Below are 16,650 nucleotides of genomic sequence, written 5' to 3'. Positions count from 1 at the left end.
CTTCTTGAATGGCTGATATTCTGCCATTGAATGGCTTTGTTGTGTTTATGGAATGGTTGACTATCTCCAGACAGGTAAGAGCTCTTCATTGTAACCTGTATCTTCTCACTGTAATCCATCAGCCATTTTTTTTAACCCTCAATAACTTGAACTTGAGCACCAGTTTGTATGACACACGCACTATTGATTATGGACTTAAATCCAAGCACCGCTTCAGAGAACTCCCATCAGCATTAATAATGGTCAATATTTGTTTATATCTTATATGGGGCAAGAGGAGGAGCACCAGTAAAATGGTCTACCTTCCCCTTCATTACCCCCAGTCAATGCATTAATTTTCCATTATTTATTTTTCCTTTTTGTGTAGCTTTCATAATTTACAGTTTTTCTTGTTATTTATTCCCTTGAGTGCTTCTCACCCACCATTTGCCATCTCATCTTTCCTCTTCTACTGCAACTTAAGTCTCATTCACACCTCCATTTTTGTTCTATCATTCCTTTATTTCTAGCTCATTAACTGCCTTCATCGCACTATCTGACTCCAGGCTTTCAAATCTTATTCCTGACATTTCAATACTAATTCTTCCTTTTTTACGCTGCTGTCTCCCCCTTTTCTGGTATCCCAGCCCAGTGAGTTTGAAGACCCATCATAAGGTATGGAACCTGATGAGACTGTTAAGTAGCACTGCTACATCTGTGGGTGCTGGTGTGACCACTGCAAGTGCTGCAACTGGTACACATCTGCCTTGCCAGCCAATCAGCACCCACACCTGCCCTTTAAAGCCAGCAGCGCAGTGGCTCTGTAGTGCTCTTGTGTTTATCTGGCAACATATCATTGTTTTGTTCTGCGTTCACTACATTTTAGGTTTTCAGTTTCAGTTTACCTGTTTGACTTATTATTCTGCCATGCTGTCTGTGTTGCCTGTCCTCTAATTTTGTCCTCCTGTTTACGCTTGGTGACTCCCGTTTGAACTCTGGGCCTTTTGGCCAGTTTCTGTTTCTCGACTCATTCCTGATCATGTCAAATTACCAGGCACTATATCTTTGTTCTGTAGTCTCATACCCATAAACGGTCTCTTCTCTTTTGATGAAAGAGACATGGTTCAAAAAATATGAGCCGTGATGTTTTCTACATTAGTGACCCAAAACATTATGACCATTTGTTTAATATTATATTGGACCACCTAGCAACATCCTTCCTTTCTATTGCTGCAAGAAACCATTAAAATGTCCAAACTTGAAAAATATCACATTAAATGCAATTTTTTTTAGCAGTGACAATGCTATTATGGTGCAGCTAATAAATGCCTGATAAGGAGAATTGTGCAATAACAAATTGTGTTACACATCTGTTTCTTGTGGCTGCTTAATGAAAATGTGGCTCACTGAAAAATATGGCTTACTGTAAGAATATTGCATCTAGGAATCATATTCCTGGTTTTTGTCTTTCAGATAAGAATACTGCCTGGTTAACTTATATCCATTCATTGGTTTATTTCCTTCATTTCAGATATAATATTTTTATGTTTCCACAACGCTGAAATTACAACTGTTCAACATAGCAATATTCATAAACAACAGTCATTTCACTCTCCTACCAAGTACATACTCCAACTTAAACGTACAGAAGAACAGAACATATTTCGGCGGCAGAACAGCCCGCCATTTTCAAGGCAGCTGCAATGGACAGGCAACGTACATGCAAATTTAAAACCTTGGTTCTCGGACTGATGCAGGAAAGATAACACACACACGGAACACTAGAACACTAGTGCCACCAAAGATGATCAAAGTCAGAGCTATCAATAGTGAGACTACGAATTCGCAGGTGAGGTAGCGTTGACTCTGTTCCTCTGTTTTTTGACGAGGGGGAGAGCCAGATTCCAAACAGAGTTTAAACAAAAACCTCCATCCCTGTTAACAAGGTTGCTTGCTAATTTAATCTCAACTGTTTCCTTAATAACACTGTCCCAATAGCTGGACGTGCATTTCAATATCTCGGTGTTAATATATTAACATGAGGTGACCAGTATCCAAGCAATGTTCGGCAATAGCAGATCTACTTGGCTGCTGTAATCGTGTGTGCTGTTTATGCTCAGCACATTGGTCCTCCACGGTCCTGATAGTTTGACCAACATATGCCATGCCACAGCTACAAGGAATGCGATATACACCCACCTTACACAGACCAAGATCATTCTTAACAGCACTCAAAAGCACTCTAATTTTAGACGGAGGTCAAAAAACACATTTCACATTGTATTTCTGTAAAATATGACCGATCTTATTGGAAGTGTTTCCTACGTAAGGCAAAAAGGCAGTAGGCTTAGGTGTCGACTCAGAATTATGATCAATCACCCAATTTACAGTTGGTCAATAGCCCAATGCACATTCAATATGTCTATCACTATAACCATTTTGACGAAACGTAACTTCCAGTTGGAACAGCTCAGCTGGCAAAGTCTCAGCATCGGAAACGACATGTACCCTCTGTACCAAGGCATGAAGTACCCCTTCACGCTGAGCCGGATGGTGATAACTATTAGCCTGTAAGTACAAGCCAGTGTGAGTACGTTTCCTGTAGACTGCAGGTCCCTATGATTCATCATCCTTTCTCCTAACCAACACGTCAAGAAGGGGAAGGCAACCATCCTCTTCCACCACCATCGTGAAACAAATGTTCGGGTGGATCGAGTTCAGATGTTCTAGAAAGGCATTCAAATTCTCCCTACCATGAGGCCATACAACAAAGGTATCCAGTATGATATCTCATTCTGGAACCATCCCCCAGGCTGTGGCTAAGCCATGTCTCTGCAATATCCTTTCTTCCAGGAGTGCTAGTTCTGCAAGGTTGCAGAAGAGCTCCTGTAAAGTTTGGAAGGTAGGAGATGACGTACTGGCAGGTTTGAAGCTGTGAGGACGGGGTGTAAGTCATGCTTGGGCAGCTTAGTTGGTAGAGCATTTTCCCACGAAAGGCAAAGGTCCCAAGTTCGAATCTTGGTCCAGCACACAGTTTTAATCTGCCAGGAAGTTTCATATCAGCTCACACTCCACTGCAGAGTGAAAATTTCACTCTGGAAACATCTCCCACGCTGTGGCTAAGCCATGTCTCCGCAATATCCTTTCTTTCAGGAGTGCTAGTTCTGCGAGGTCGCAGAAGGGCTTCTGTAAAGTTTGGAAGGTAGGAGACAAGGTACTGGCAGGTGTGAAGCTGTGAGGACAGGGCGTGAGTCGTGCTTGGGTAGCTCAGTTGGTAGAGCATTTGCCCGTGAAAGGCAAAAGTCCGGAGTTCGAGTCTCGGTCCGACACACAGTTTTAATCTACCAGGATGTTTCAACAAAGGTATCGTCAACATATCTAAAGGAACAGGTGGGTTTCAAAGGCACTGACTCCAATGCACGTTCCTCGAAGTCTTCCATAAACAAATTTGCGATCACAATAGACAACGGACTACCCATCACAACTCCATCTGGCTGCTCGTAATACTGGTCATTGAATAAAAAGTAAGTGGATGTCAATATATGCCAAAAGAGATTAGTTAATTCAGCACGAAACCTAGCCTCAATTAACCTCAATGAATCAGACAGAGGAACACTAGTGAAGAGAGAGACCACATCAAATCTCACTAAAATATCAGAGTCATTCAACCGCAGTCCCTGCAAACGAGGTAAAAAATCAGATGAGTTCCTGATATGATGTTCACGCCGACCTACTTGTGGACTCTATAGAGAAGCAAGATGCTTGGCTACACGATGTGTCGGAGTGCCGATGTTACTCACTATAGGACAGAAAGGAACCCCTTCGTTGTGAACCTTCAGAAGGCCATATAACCTAGGGGGAACAGCACTATAGGTGTTAAAACTCTTGATAGTGTCCTGCGACAAACCACTTTTATTCAGGAGGCTGTTGGTCTTTCTCTCAACACTTTTTGTGGGGTCAGCATCGATTCTACGATACGCTGAATCAGATAGTAAACGCTGCATCTTTTGTACATAACCCTGTTTATTTAAAACAACGGTGGCATTGCCCTTGTCCACAGGTAAAATAACTAGTTATCAGGATCAACTTTGAGAGAGTGTAAAGCAGCCCTCTCTGCTGCTGTTACATTACTCTTGGGTGGACGAGCCCTAGTCAACACACGGCATGTCTCTTCCTAACCTCCTCTGCAGTGTCAGGAGGCAGTTTGCAAACTGCCTCTTCAATTGAACTAATAAAATCAACTACCGGCAAACTCTTTGGAGTGGGTGCAAAATTTAAACCCTTCCCAAGCATGGATAAGGTTGTGTCGTCAGAAGATTTCTCTGTGAGATTTGTCACAGAACGTCGAGATATAACATCAGATTCAGTGCGTTGAAAATGTTCAAACTTTGCCAAATGCTGGGCAGTAATGGAATTGTATTCCCAGTCAGCTTGAGTCCATGAGGAGGCACCGTCCAACCAATCCCAAGTGAAATCAGACAATTCCAATGCAACCATTAAATAAAAACGAAACAATTCTTTGGAAACAGAATCCAAACGTCGACGAGTGAAACAAATCCTTTCATGAACAAGAGCCATGCCAGCAAGTTGCTTGATGCAACTGATGGCAGGAGAATTAATATGGTGCACAACCTTGGCAAATGTTGGGACATGATTTTCATCACGACACATCAATAAAAACGACAAAGCGCATTGCAGTCTAACTCGACAGCAACGAAGTTTATCCAACTTACGTAAACACCGATACATTTCCTCCCCGTAGAGGTAAACAATGTGAGACCTGAGCTTCTTCTGATGTATACAACTTTCATATCGCTTTCGGGAATTCAGCTAGGTAACACTTTCAGCAACAGAGGTTTTAAATTTGCATATACGTCGCCTGTCCATTGCAATTGCCTTGAAAATGGTGGGGTGTTCTCGCGCCAAAATATCGGTGATCGCTGAAAGTGTTCCCTGGCTGAATTCCCGGAAGTTATTTGGAAATAATTAGCTTAGTTGAAAACGAATTAATAAATATATTTATGTTAGAGTCAATGTTTAAACATAAATCTTTAAATTGGAATACAAAGAAAATAATATTTTACTATTTGTTGTCTCAGAAGTTAAAATTTATGTGATATCCAAGAAAATGTCTGTGTACTTGGTACTCCAAGAGTTTGTATGTATTGAGTGCTCTGATCATTTAAGAATACTGTGAATTCTGGCTTGTGGTGAAAATGCCAGGTGTACATGTATGAAATGCAAATTTCAGACAACAGATGTCACAATAACGCAGTTTGCGCTGTAAGGATTGGACACTGTGCCATTTTGTTATGTCATCAACAAGTGTCAGACATGCATGAGCGATAAGTTGGAAAAGTGCGTGAATAGTGTTGTGTAGTTGTGTTCAATATGTTGAAATTTATACTGAACACAATACCATTTGTGAACAGCTTTAATTTTTTGTTTTCATTTGAAGAAAACTGCTGCTGAATCATACTAATTATTTCAAGAATCGTATAGTGAACATGCTCTGTCACATGTAGTAACGATGTTTTCGGTGTTTCAGAAATGGTAGCTTTGATGTAGGAGATGAGGAACATGTAAAACCGCCAAAACAAAGATGTGGAATTGGAAGTATTGTTGAACAAAGATGATAAGCTGATTTGCAAACTCAAAAACTCACTGAGCAACTAAGCATTAGTCAACAAGCTGTTTCCAGTCAGCTATGGGAGATGGGAAAGTTTCAGAAGACCTGTAGATGGGTGTCGCATGAGTTGAACGACAAGTGAATAGAAAAGGGCAAAAACACTTGTGACATTTTGCTCGCTTGGTACAAAATTTCTACATTGCGTAGTTACAGGGGATGAAAAGTGGATTTATTTTGAGAATCCCAAGTGTAAAAAATCATGGGTAGACCCAGGCACACCATCCACATTGACCACAAGATCAGTCACTTTGACAGAAAGACGATGCTCTGTTTCATGCGATCAGATGGGCGTGGTCTATTATGAGTTGTTAAAACCTGGGGAAACAGTTAATACTAAATGTTACCAACAACAATTGTCTGATTTCGAATCATTTGCTGCTTGAAAAAGAGGGCACAATATTAAAAGACGCAACACAAAATCATTTTTCTTCATGACAGTGCTCTTTCACATATGACAAAACCAGTTTGTAACATGCTGGAAGCACTTGGCTGGGGAGTTCTACCCCATGCAGCTTTCTCATTGTTTGCATCAATGGGTCATGCACTTCCTGACCAGCGCTTTGTTCATACAAAGATGTGAAAAAATGGCTCGATGAATGGTTCACAGCACAAGGGGAAAATTTTTACTGGCACAGTATTCACAAATTGCTCAAAAGATGGGAAAATGTATAACAAACAATGGAGCCTACTTTGAATAAATCACTATTTATCATTCTTCTAAATTTAACATGTTTTTTAGACAAATCTGCATTTCATACTTGTACACTTGGTAAGGCCATTGACCAGTTCCATTACAACCTTTGGAATATGGTACAGTAGCAGTTCCACTTGGCATGGATTCAACAAGTCATTGACAAGTTTGTGAAGGTTTGTGACACCATATGTCAATGCACAGATCATACAATTCTCACAAATGTCAAGTCAATGATATGCAGGTGTAGAGCTGATACCCAGTAAAGTCTAAGATGTGTTCCGTTTGAGTCAATTAAGACAAATTTGGAGGCCAAGGTAACAAAGTGAGTTCACCATCATGTTTCTCAAACCACTGTAGCGCAATTGTGGGTTTGTGATACGGACAGTCATACAGTCATCATGCTGGAAAATGCCATTGCCATCATTTGCCTGTAACGCTGCTAGGTGGCATTATCTCGTGTTGGACAGTGGCCATAAAGTTCTGGTTCATTACTGTATGTGCCTGTTTCTGTTGTTGCTTAGCAAGTGAAGATTTTGAAGTAGACTAGGCATACTGCCATGCAGGAGGTCCATAACATGTTCACATAGTCCACAGCTATAGCGGTGCCCTCAATTACTACCCCAGATTCCCAAAGAAGCCCAAGTGAGTGTGCACCATAACATAATACTGCTCCCACCAGCTTACATCCATGTTTTGAGCAGCCATTTGTCTAGGAAGGTGTATCTGAATATGACCATTGATCTGGTATCACAATGAACAAGATTGCATGTAGCACATTTCCATTGGGCCATGGTCCAATGGAGATGATCCTGTGCCCACTGCAATTGTAACTGAAGGTGTTGTTGGGTCAACATTGGAACACATAGGTGTCATCTACTGTAGAGCCGAGCCCCATGTTCAGCAGTGTACGCTGAATATTGTACTCCTAAACACTTGTGCCTGCACTATTACAGTATTGTACTCTGTCATCAGATCTGCCATGTATCTCTGCCTTTCCTACTTTACAGAGATAGCAGGTGTGGATGTCCGACAGCCCGTCACCTGTTCAGAGTTTCACCATCCTTCAGCCACTCTCCATACATGTTACAACTATAGCATTTGAAAAGACAACCAGCTTTGCCATTTCTGATGTGCTTATTATCAGGTGACAGGCCATAACAATCTCTTCTGTAAAAGTCACTTATGTCAGTGGATTTCCCTGTTTGTGGCCCATATTGTTGATAGAATGATTGACCATTATCTCTGCTGCACTTTTAGACTTTCCTTATCACATCATTTGTCCGTAATGCTGCTAGGTGGCATTGTCTCATGTTGGACAGTGGCCATAAAGTTCTGGTTCATCACTGTATGTACCTGTTTCTGTTATTGCTTGGTAAGTGAAGATTTTTACATAGACTAGGCATACTGCCTAAGTGGAACATAAAAACTGCCATGTAAACAAAAATCCTTTTATTCTATTTTGAAGTTTCTTCCTCACTCCTTTGCAGCCTATAGATCTTCATGATTAATTTTTTTGTTTTGAAAATAAGAAATTCATATCTAACAGTTTCCCGTATCTTTTGGAGTAGCAGTAGTAGTAGATACCTGGAACTTTTTATATATTTGAATATAGTTCCTACTTTTATTTGTTTGTATGATTTAGATCTTACTTAAGAATCAAGAAATTGAAAAAAAAATTGCCTGATGTTAGGAATTGCTTTGAATTTTCAGGACTGACTCCAAGAAATCTCATTATTGCTGGAGATATGATCACACCTGCAGATGAGGTGGAAATCGGTTATTGCTTGGGACTAGATCCAGAAATTGAAACACTGGAACTAATTTCTATTATACCAGTTGAGTGTGTTAATCTTAGTGTTTTCAGCAGAAGGAAAAGGCGTACACTCAAAGCTCATTTTTGTAATTCTGTAATTAAATATTATGAACTTGGAGGCTCAGAACATCGTAAGGTGAGTTACCAACGTGTCTTATTCCTTCTGTGGTCAATATTTTTTCTAAGAATTGTGCACACCCTAGGAAAGGATTACTGGTGAATTCACTGATCACATACAGAGGTTGGATAAAAATATGGAAACACTGAAAACCCATGCTTAATACAGTGCAGGAAACCTGTTAGCAATCAAAACAACTTACAGTGGATAAATACAGGTACTGTGCGGTTTTCAAGGGAAGCTTATACCATTCTTTCTGAAAAATAGTAGCAAGTTCGAGTATCAATGACTGAGGTAGGTAGCAATCACACACCCTTCTTTCAGTAGACCACAAAGACTCAATAATATTGAGATCTGGTAGCTGGTGGCCATGGGAGATGCAGGAATTCATCCTTGTGCCCAGAAAACCAGTCCTGAAAGATGCAAGCTGTGAGAGCAGGGACTCTGTCTTTGTGGAATACAGCATCACAATTGGGAAACAAAAATTGTACCATGGGATGGAGCTGATAAACAAGAATGGTAACATAACCCTTGGCAGTGAGGGAGAAGTTCGGGTTGGTTACACCAAACAACACCCATTTTGCGATAGTTCATTTATTCACCTAAACACAAGCAAGGCTCACAAAGAACTGACATGGCAGAACAGCCCAAAGACAATTCTCAGTGTCCAAAGACAATGCTCAGAGTCCACAGACGAATGCATACCGATGTGGAGTCAATCTCATCAGCACCACATAGCTCCCCCCCCCCCCCCCCAATCCCTCTCACTACGGAGTACTCTTGAGAGGCCAGGGGGGGGGGGGGGGAGTGACTAAGGTGTCGGCAGGGTTGGTCCGCGGGAGCCGGACCACCGTCAGCTTGATGGCATCGTCGGGGAGCTGTGTGGGTAGTTGTCGTGAAGGAAGGTTCGGCTATCGAACCTGGAAGTCGTTGAAGCGAGCCGGGTGTCATGGGCGTGCAGCGACAGGTAGGCCGGTGGTTTGCGAGTGGAACGGAGCGACAACGACGATGTCTCCGGTGGGCGTAGTGAACACACGAAGCATGTCCAGGTCGAAGTCGGGTGGGAGGGGAACACATTGCACCAGGTGGCAGGGAATGGTGGAGGTTGTGTCATGAGCACTGGATGAAGAGAAAGACACGACGAACAGTGTATCATTGCACAATATTATTGAGATGTTGTGGATTATGTCCGGGGAGACAGGCACAAATGCTTCGTTCAAGATGGGGGGGCATGAGAAACCTCGACAGGGCGAGGCAGGCGATGGTGGAGAGGTCGAAGGGACCGGCGGCGAGGTTGTGATCGTAGGTAAGCTCGAAGTGGGGAGCATGTAGTCACTCGATGGAGTGCGTGAGAGCGGGGTAGAGTGCGAGGTCAGAGGAGAGCTTGACGATTGGAGCTGAAAGTCACTCGATCGAGTGTGTAAGTCTGACGTGGAGGGAGTGGTCGGAGCGTCGTGAGCCACGATAGTGAGGGGCGTGGTCGTGGCCTGAAGGGGTGTAGAAAAAGGCTCGACATGAGCAGGCTTAAGTCTGTTGAGAGAGACTGTAACAGTTGAATCTTTCATCTGGATGTCATAGGTGTTGGCTGGGCGCCGGAGAACTCGGTACGGGCCGGTATATGGAGGTTGGAGGGGAGCACGGACAGTGTCATCTCGGAGCATGACGTACTCAGAATTGTCCAGAGATTTCGGGATGTGAACCTTAGAGCGGGAATGGCTGGTGGGCGGAGGAATATGGAGGTTGATGAAGTGGCGTCTGACACGGTCCACGAAGGAAGGTAACTCAGACTGAGGGAGAGAAGCGGAAGGGCTCACAAGTTCGCCAGGGAGAACAATGTTCTGGCCGTATACGAACTCGGCTATTGTACCTTTGAGGTCTTCCTTATAGACTGCACGAATGCCGAGTTGCACAAGGGGAAGGGCCTCTGTCCATAGAGAGTCGTGGCATCGAAGAGCCACCTTGAAAGTGGGTGCTAGCACTCGACTAGCCCGTTACTTTGTGGGTGATATGCTGTGGTATGGATGCGCCGGATGCTGCAAATGTTGCAAATCTTGTTGAACAGGGCTGACTCAAATTGTCTGCCCTGGTCAGTAATGATGATAGCTGGACATCCGAAACGCGATACCCATAACTTGGCGAAAACTTGAGCAACAGTTTCTCCCATAATATTGGGGAGGGGGACAGCCTCGACCCAGCGAGTTGTTGGGTCGATAGACGAGAGAACACAACGAAAGCCTTTAGAGGGGGGGATGGTGACAATGTCAATATGAATATGTGGAAACGCCCAGGAGGGTTCGAAAAGGCGCCGAGGGGAGGTGAAGTGTGCTTGTGTACTTTGCAGCGTTGGCACGCGACGCAGGAGCGTGCCCAATGCTGGCAGTCCTTGTTGACATTTCTCCACACAAAGCACTCCGCTACGAGGTGGGTGGACTCATGAACACCAGGGTGGGCTAAATTATGCAATGCGTTGAAGACAGTTCGACGGAGCGTGGTCGGGATGAGGAGGCGTAGCGTGCCCGTACTGTCGTCACACCAGATCTCACCAGAAATGCTAGGGAAGGTGGTGCGGATGAAGTATAGTGAAGAGGTAGAGTCTGAAATCAGGTTTTGTGTTTCCTTGTAGGTAGGTTGGAGGTTAGGCAGTTCAGACAGGTCTAACAGCGAATGGACGGCGTCGACTCGTGAAAGGAGATCAGCAACTATATTGTCAGCACCCTTTATGTGTCTGACATCAGTGGTGAACTGAGATATGAAGTCCATGTATCTGAAGCGGCGAGGAGGTGGGTCAGCTGACAGGTTTGTAGTGGCCGCAGCCAGGGGTTTGTGGTCCATTAAAACACAGAATGGGCGTCCCTCAACGTCAGTCTTAAAATGCTTGATCGCTTCGTAGACTGCGATCAGCTCCCTGTCAAATGCGGAATATTTCCGTTGTGCATTGGTGAGCTTGTGCAAGAAGAATTGCAGAGGCGAAGTTTGGCCATCGATTGTCTGGCTAAGGACAGTGCCGATAGCAGTATCGCTCGCGTCTGTGGTGATGAAAAGCTTCGCATTGGGATGAGGATGCGCGATGGTGCAGGCCTTGGCAAGGAGATTTTTGAGGACAGTAAAAGAGACAGTCATAACAGGGGTCCATGGAATGGGCCGAGGTCCAGAAGTGTTGGTGCCTGCCAAGGCATCCATCAGTGGAGCCTGAATATCCGCAGCCCGAGGTAGATGTCGGCGATAATAATTAACCGGCCCCAGAAAGTGCCAGAGCTCTTTGAATGACGAAGGTGTGGGTAGGTTTAGTATTGTTTGTGCTTTCTCAGTTACAGTGGGTTGATGTAGCTGCAATTTGTCCTGGTTGGTCGCGATGCCTGCTGCCACGAGAGTCGTCATACAGTTTGCACATGTCGAATGTTGTCCTTGGCGGAGGAGCTGAACACAAGAAAGCTGAATTTTAGGTCGAATAGCACTTGGTTGATGAAGCGTTGCCAGGTCTGGGTTGCTTTTTCAGACCGAAGGGCATGAATCGAAACTGAAATAACCCGATCAGGGTGGTGATTGCTGTCTTCTCTATGTCTTCAGGTGCCGTGGGGTCTGGTGGTAGGCTCGTTTGCAATCAATGACAGAGAGCTTGGTCGCACCTGCGAGGGAACTGGTAAAGTCAGCAAAGTTGGGTATGGGGTAGGTGTCCATAATTGTTGATGCGTTTAGTACGGTAGTCTCCGCACATGCGCCAGGACCCGTCTTTCTCGGGTGTCGTATGTATGGGCGTAGACCAGCTACTGGCAGAGGGTTCAATGACGCCGGAGCTTTAGTAGTGCAGAAATCTGATTTTTATGGTTGGAGAGGCGCTCGGGACAAGGTCGACGTGGTTTACTAGAGAACGGGGGACCTGACATGAGGCAAAGCTTGTGAACCGTGCTGTTGGTGACGACGGAAATGTTGCCGGCAGCACGGGAGGTGGTTTGTTTACAATGTGTGGCGGGCGGGGCAGGCGAGGCGAGCTCGTGGTGTTCGGAGCCACTCAGCGGATCCGACGGGAGCCGAGGTGGCGAAGTGTACCAGGAGTCAACGCGACAAGATGGCCGTCGCTCGAAGCAGTGGCACCGTGGTTGGGTGAGCTCGGTAGAGCTTGTGAGCCTTTACTGAGTACATTCTCCGAGGGCGCGGCCTGTGGCAGCACGGTCGCGGGCGAAATGCTTGGCGTGAGTACGCTGTTTGTGTTGTCAGTGGCAGTCGCACGGTGGCATGCAGGAGCCGAAGTTGCATAGTTTGAGGTGCTGTCCGCGAGGGGCGGGGTAGGAGCCATCAGTTTGAGAACATGTGACGCTTGTCGTGCATGCACACTTGTGTCCAGCCAAGTGTCAAACACTGCCGTGTAGGAGGGTGTGGCCCTGTGGAACTGTCAGTACACGTTATGGCAGTCTTGATAGCACAGTTGTGAGGCGTAGTGGGAGGTAAACACACGGAGGCTCGTTTGCTGGGATTGCAAGCAGATTCGGCGCACTTACTGACCTTGCTTTGTCCTTGCTGTAGTGTCTGTAATTCCTTTGCTGCGTCAGAGAGCTGGAGCTGTGTTTCATGGAGCCGGAGGGAGAGCTCGATGTTTTCCTTGCATAGGCGAGCGATGTGTTCAAGCTCGACAAGGCACTTGTGGGTGGTTTCTTGTAACGTTGTTGACAGAGACAAGCATTTACAGATGAGATGAGACCGGACCAATGTATCACGGGAGGGCTTGCTCGATGGAGCACAGGGGAAGTGAGTCTTGGATGTAACATGGTGTTTTGCACTAGTTCCGGTGAAAGTTTGTGGTGTCGCAAGAAGTCAATGCCTAATATAGGTCCGTAAATTTCGCACACTAAAATAGTCCACTCGAGTTTGTAGTTTGCGGAGAGTGAGACGACGTGGGATGTTGAACCCGAGCATTGTAGTTTAGTTGAATTCACGGCTTGCAGTGAAGTATGATGAGGGCAGATGTTCAACGACGCTAAGGACGTAGGCAGCAGTGAAACATCGGCACCTGTGTCCACTAGGAAATGGTATCCCGATGAAATGTCTTTAATGTAAAGTCGTCCGCAATTATCCGGTCATTCCCGGACAGAATGGAGCACTGGGGGTTGCCTGTCATCTGCGCAGGTGGCGGCACCCGGACTTACCTGCGATTGGCGTTTGGGAAGTAGCAGGGTGGTCTGCAGTTCCGTGCCACCTCACTGAACCTTGTGAGGAAGTAACAGTATGGGTAGTTCAGTTGCATTTCCTGCGGAAAGTTCGTTGCCAGTGGCGGTGGCCGAGGTTCGGTGGCTGCAGCAGGTTTGGTTGCAGGAGGGGGCGTGACTGGGGGCGGAGCAGGTGACATCCCAGTTGCTTGTTTACTGCATCCCGGAGCGAGCAGAACACTCGGCACAGTACGGCCCTGGCCGCGTCCAGATGCAGGGTGATGAGCCTGAACCTAAGACTTGTCAGTTAGGCATTGGCTGGCGAAATAGAGCAGTGATGTATCGCGTAGCTTGTCAGCAATTGTCATTCTTTGCTCGACAGGTTCAGGAGACCTTTGAGCCAGAGCAAAGCGGATGTGAGGAGATAGTTTATCTGACCAGATGTCAAGGAGAGCTGAGTCAGAGAGTAGATCAGCGTTGACCAGGGCACGTAGCTGTCTCCAGAGCTGGGAAGGTTTGTCATTGCCTAGTTGCTTGACATGGAGCGGTTGCTGTATTGTTGCCTCAGTTGAGCGTGCAAGCCGACATAGAACTGTCTTTTTGGCTAGAGTGTACCGGGAAGATGAGTCCGGGGTGTCAAACAGGTCAGCAATCAAGTCCTCCTGGTCGTGCAGGTGGGTGATGAGGCACAGAAACCTGTTGACTCGTCGAGTTTGTAATGGTCGAACACTTCGTCCATAATTCTGAACCAGGTTGTTCCTCTGTCAGGATTAAATGGCGGCAGTGTCGGAAATTGTTGTAGAATGTTCGGAAGAAAAGGTAGAGTTGAGTTCGTTAGGGCACTGCCTGAATCGAGCTGTTGTTGCTGTAGTATCCCAGGAGAGTGTGCCTTCAGCAGATGTGGCAACGACGGCTGTTCGGGTGGCAGCGTGAAGGTGACACGTTGTCGTTGAGCGCGATCCGTCGCGACGCGGAAGGCTGACGTGGGTGAGACACCGTAATGTGTCAATTGCGGTTGCAGAAGCTCAACATGTTGCAGGTGTGTTCGGATTGACGCGTTGCGGAAGACTGACATGGATGAGGCACTGAGATGTGCCGAGAACGGTAGCAGATTCTCGACTGGAGCCGGCGCAGGGGCAACAGGTGAGAAAAAGTTCAAAGTTTGAGAACGCATGTTAGTCCGCGGAAAACTTGATGTATGATCAGAGCCAGGGCCACCTGTGTTGCAGGGAGGCTGCGGAGGTGCGGGCTGTCCAGAAACACAGTGTGGGAAAAGGTGTCGAACGTGGGACAGAATGTGTGAATGTTCACTGTTCATAGTCACTCCACTCAAAACGGTGTGCGGATAAGGTGAATGTCGTGGCACAAAACACTGAGGCGTAGCAGAGGGGCAGAAGTTGAGGTCAGGCACAGATAACGAAGTTATTGTTCCGTTGCTGGCTGAGGTATCAAAGTAGAAAGGCGTGTGCTGATGCTGAACCGAGGCAGGCGTGGGCGTGGTCGGATGCTGCAGAGGTTGACCTGTGAACGAAGCAGTTCTGGCCACGTGGCAGGTATCCGTGTGGTGGTGGTGGTGGTGATTAGTGTTTAACGTCCCGTCGACAACGAGGTCATTAGAGACGGAGCGCAAGCTCGGGTTACGGAAGGATGTGGAAGGAAATCGGCCGTGCCCTTTCAAAGGAACCATCCCGGCATTTGCCTGAAACGATTTAGGGAAATCACGGAAAACCTAAATCAGGATGGCCGGAGACGGGATTGAACCGTCGTCCTCCCGAATGCGAGTCCAGTGTGCTAACCACTGCGCCACCTCGCTCGGTCCCGTGTGGTACTGCACGGATTTCGGCGTGGCAAACCATTGTCCTGGCGGTAGTAGGTTGTCCGACAAAGCATTTGCAGAAATTGACATTGGTCTTGCACTGCACGGAGATCTGTAAGAGGTAACTGCACAGTCGATGAGGGAGGGCACGTGTGGTGGGAACAAAGGCGTTTGATAGCCAGAGTCATGCACACTCCTAACCTCACTTATTGTTGCAGGCTGAAGAATGCCCAGCGAAATCGGCAGAATCATCGAGTGATAGGTATCATGTTGCAGTCCTGGTGGATGTACATAGCCCGCAACATGATGTATGTCAATCACAAAATCCAGCATTAGGCACTGGGCCAAAGTCATTGTTCGAATGCTGTGTCGATGTAATGCTCCGACGCGGAGGTCGCGGACACAGTACAACGGCGAAAACGGAAGACGTTACAACTCTGGGTCACCAGTGAGGGAGAAGTTCGGGTTGGTTACACCAAACAACACCCATGTTGCAATAGTTCATTTATTCACCTAAACACAAGCAATGTTGACAAAGAACTGACATGGCGGAACACCCCAAAGGCAATGCTCAGCATCCAAAGACGATGCTCAGAGTCCACAGACGAACGCATATCGATGCTGGTGTTGACCTCATCGGTGCCACAGCAGTAATGTGATCTTTCAGTGTTGATATGGTGCCTCTTGAAATACATTTCATTTTGACTGCCTTGATTATGGAAGTCCTGACAAAACTCTTACCATCTGGTGAGCAAGATGTATGAGACAGGCGAAATATCCTCAGACTTCAAGAAGAATATAATAATCCCAATCTCAAAGAAAGCAGGTGTTGACTGAAGTGAAAATTACTGAACTATTAGTTTAATAAGTCACAGCTGCAAAATACTAATGTGAGTTCTTTACAGATGAATGGAGAAACTGATAGAAGCCAACCTCGGGGAAGATCAGTTTGGATTCTGTAGAAATGTTGGAACACGTGAGGCAATACTGACCCTACGACTTATCTTAGAAGAAAGATTAAGGAAAGGCAAACCTATGTTTCTAGCATTTTTAGACTTAGAGAAAGCTTTTGACAATTTTGATTGGAATACTCTCTTTCAAATTCTGAAGGTGGCAGGGGTAAAATACAGAGAGCGAAAGGCTATTTACAATTTGTACAGAAAGCAGATGGCAGTTATAAGAATCGAGGGGTATGAAAGGGAAGCAGTGGTTGTGAAGGGAGTGAGACAGGGTTGTAGCCTATCCCCAATGTTATTCAATCTGTATATTGAGCAAGCAATGAAGGAAACAAAAGAAAAGTTCGGAGTAGGTATTAAAATCCAAGGAGAAGAAATAAAAACTTTGAGGTTCACCGATGACATTGTAATTCTGTCAGGGACAGCAAAGGACTTGGAAGAGCA

General features: G+C 45.8%; 1 protein-coding gene across 1 annotated transcript in view; it reads left to right on the top strand.

Moving 5' to 3' along the window:
- The window catches only part of LOC126252254 (uncharacterized), a 279,447-nt gene that overhangs the window by 20,053 nt on the left and 242,744 nt on the right, over positions 1–16,650 (top strand). The window contains exon 2 of the mRNA XM_049953128.1: positions 8,073–8,311. Coding sequence (XP_049809085.1) covers positions 8,073–8,311 — 239 coding nt within the window. The remainder of the gene's footprint in view (positions 1–8,072; positions 8,312–16,650) is intronic.

This window comes from Schistocerca nitens, chromosome 4, assembly GCF_023898315.1.
Source record: "Schistocerca nitens isolate TAMUIC-IGC-003100 chromosome 4, iqSchNite1.1, whole genome shotgun sequence".
NCBI lineage: Eukaryota > Metazoa > Arthropoda > Insecta > Orthoptera > Acrididae > Schistocerca > Schistocerca nitens.
This window is presented reverse-complemented; position numbering and strand designations above follow the sequence as displayed.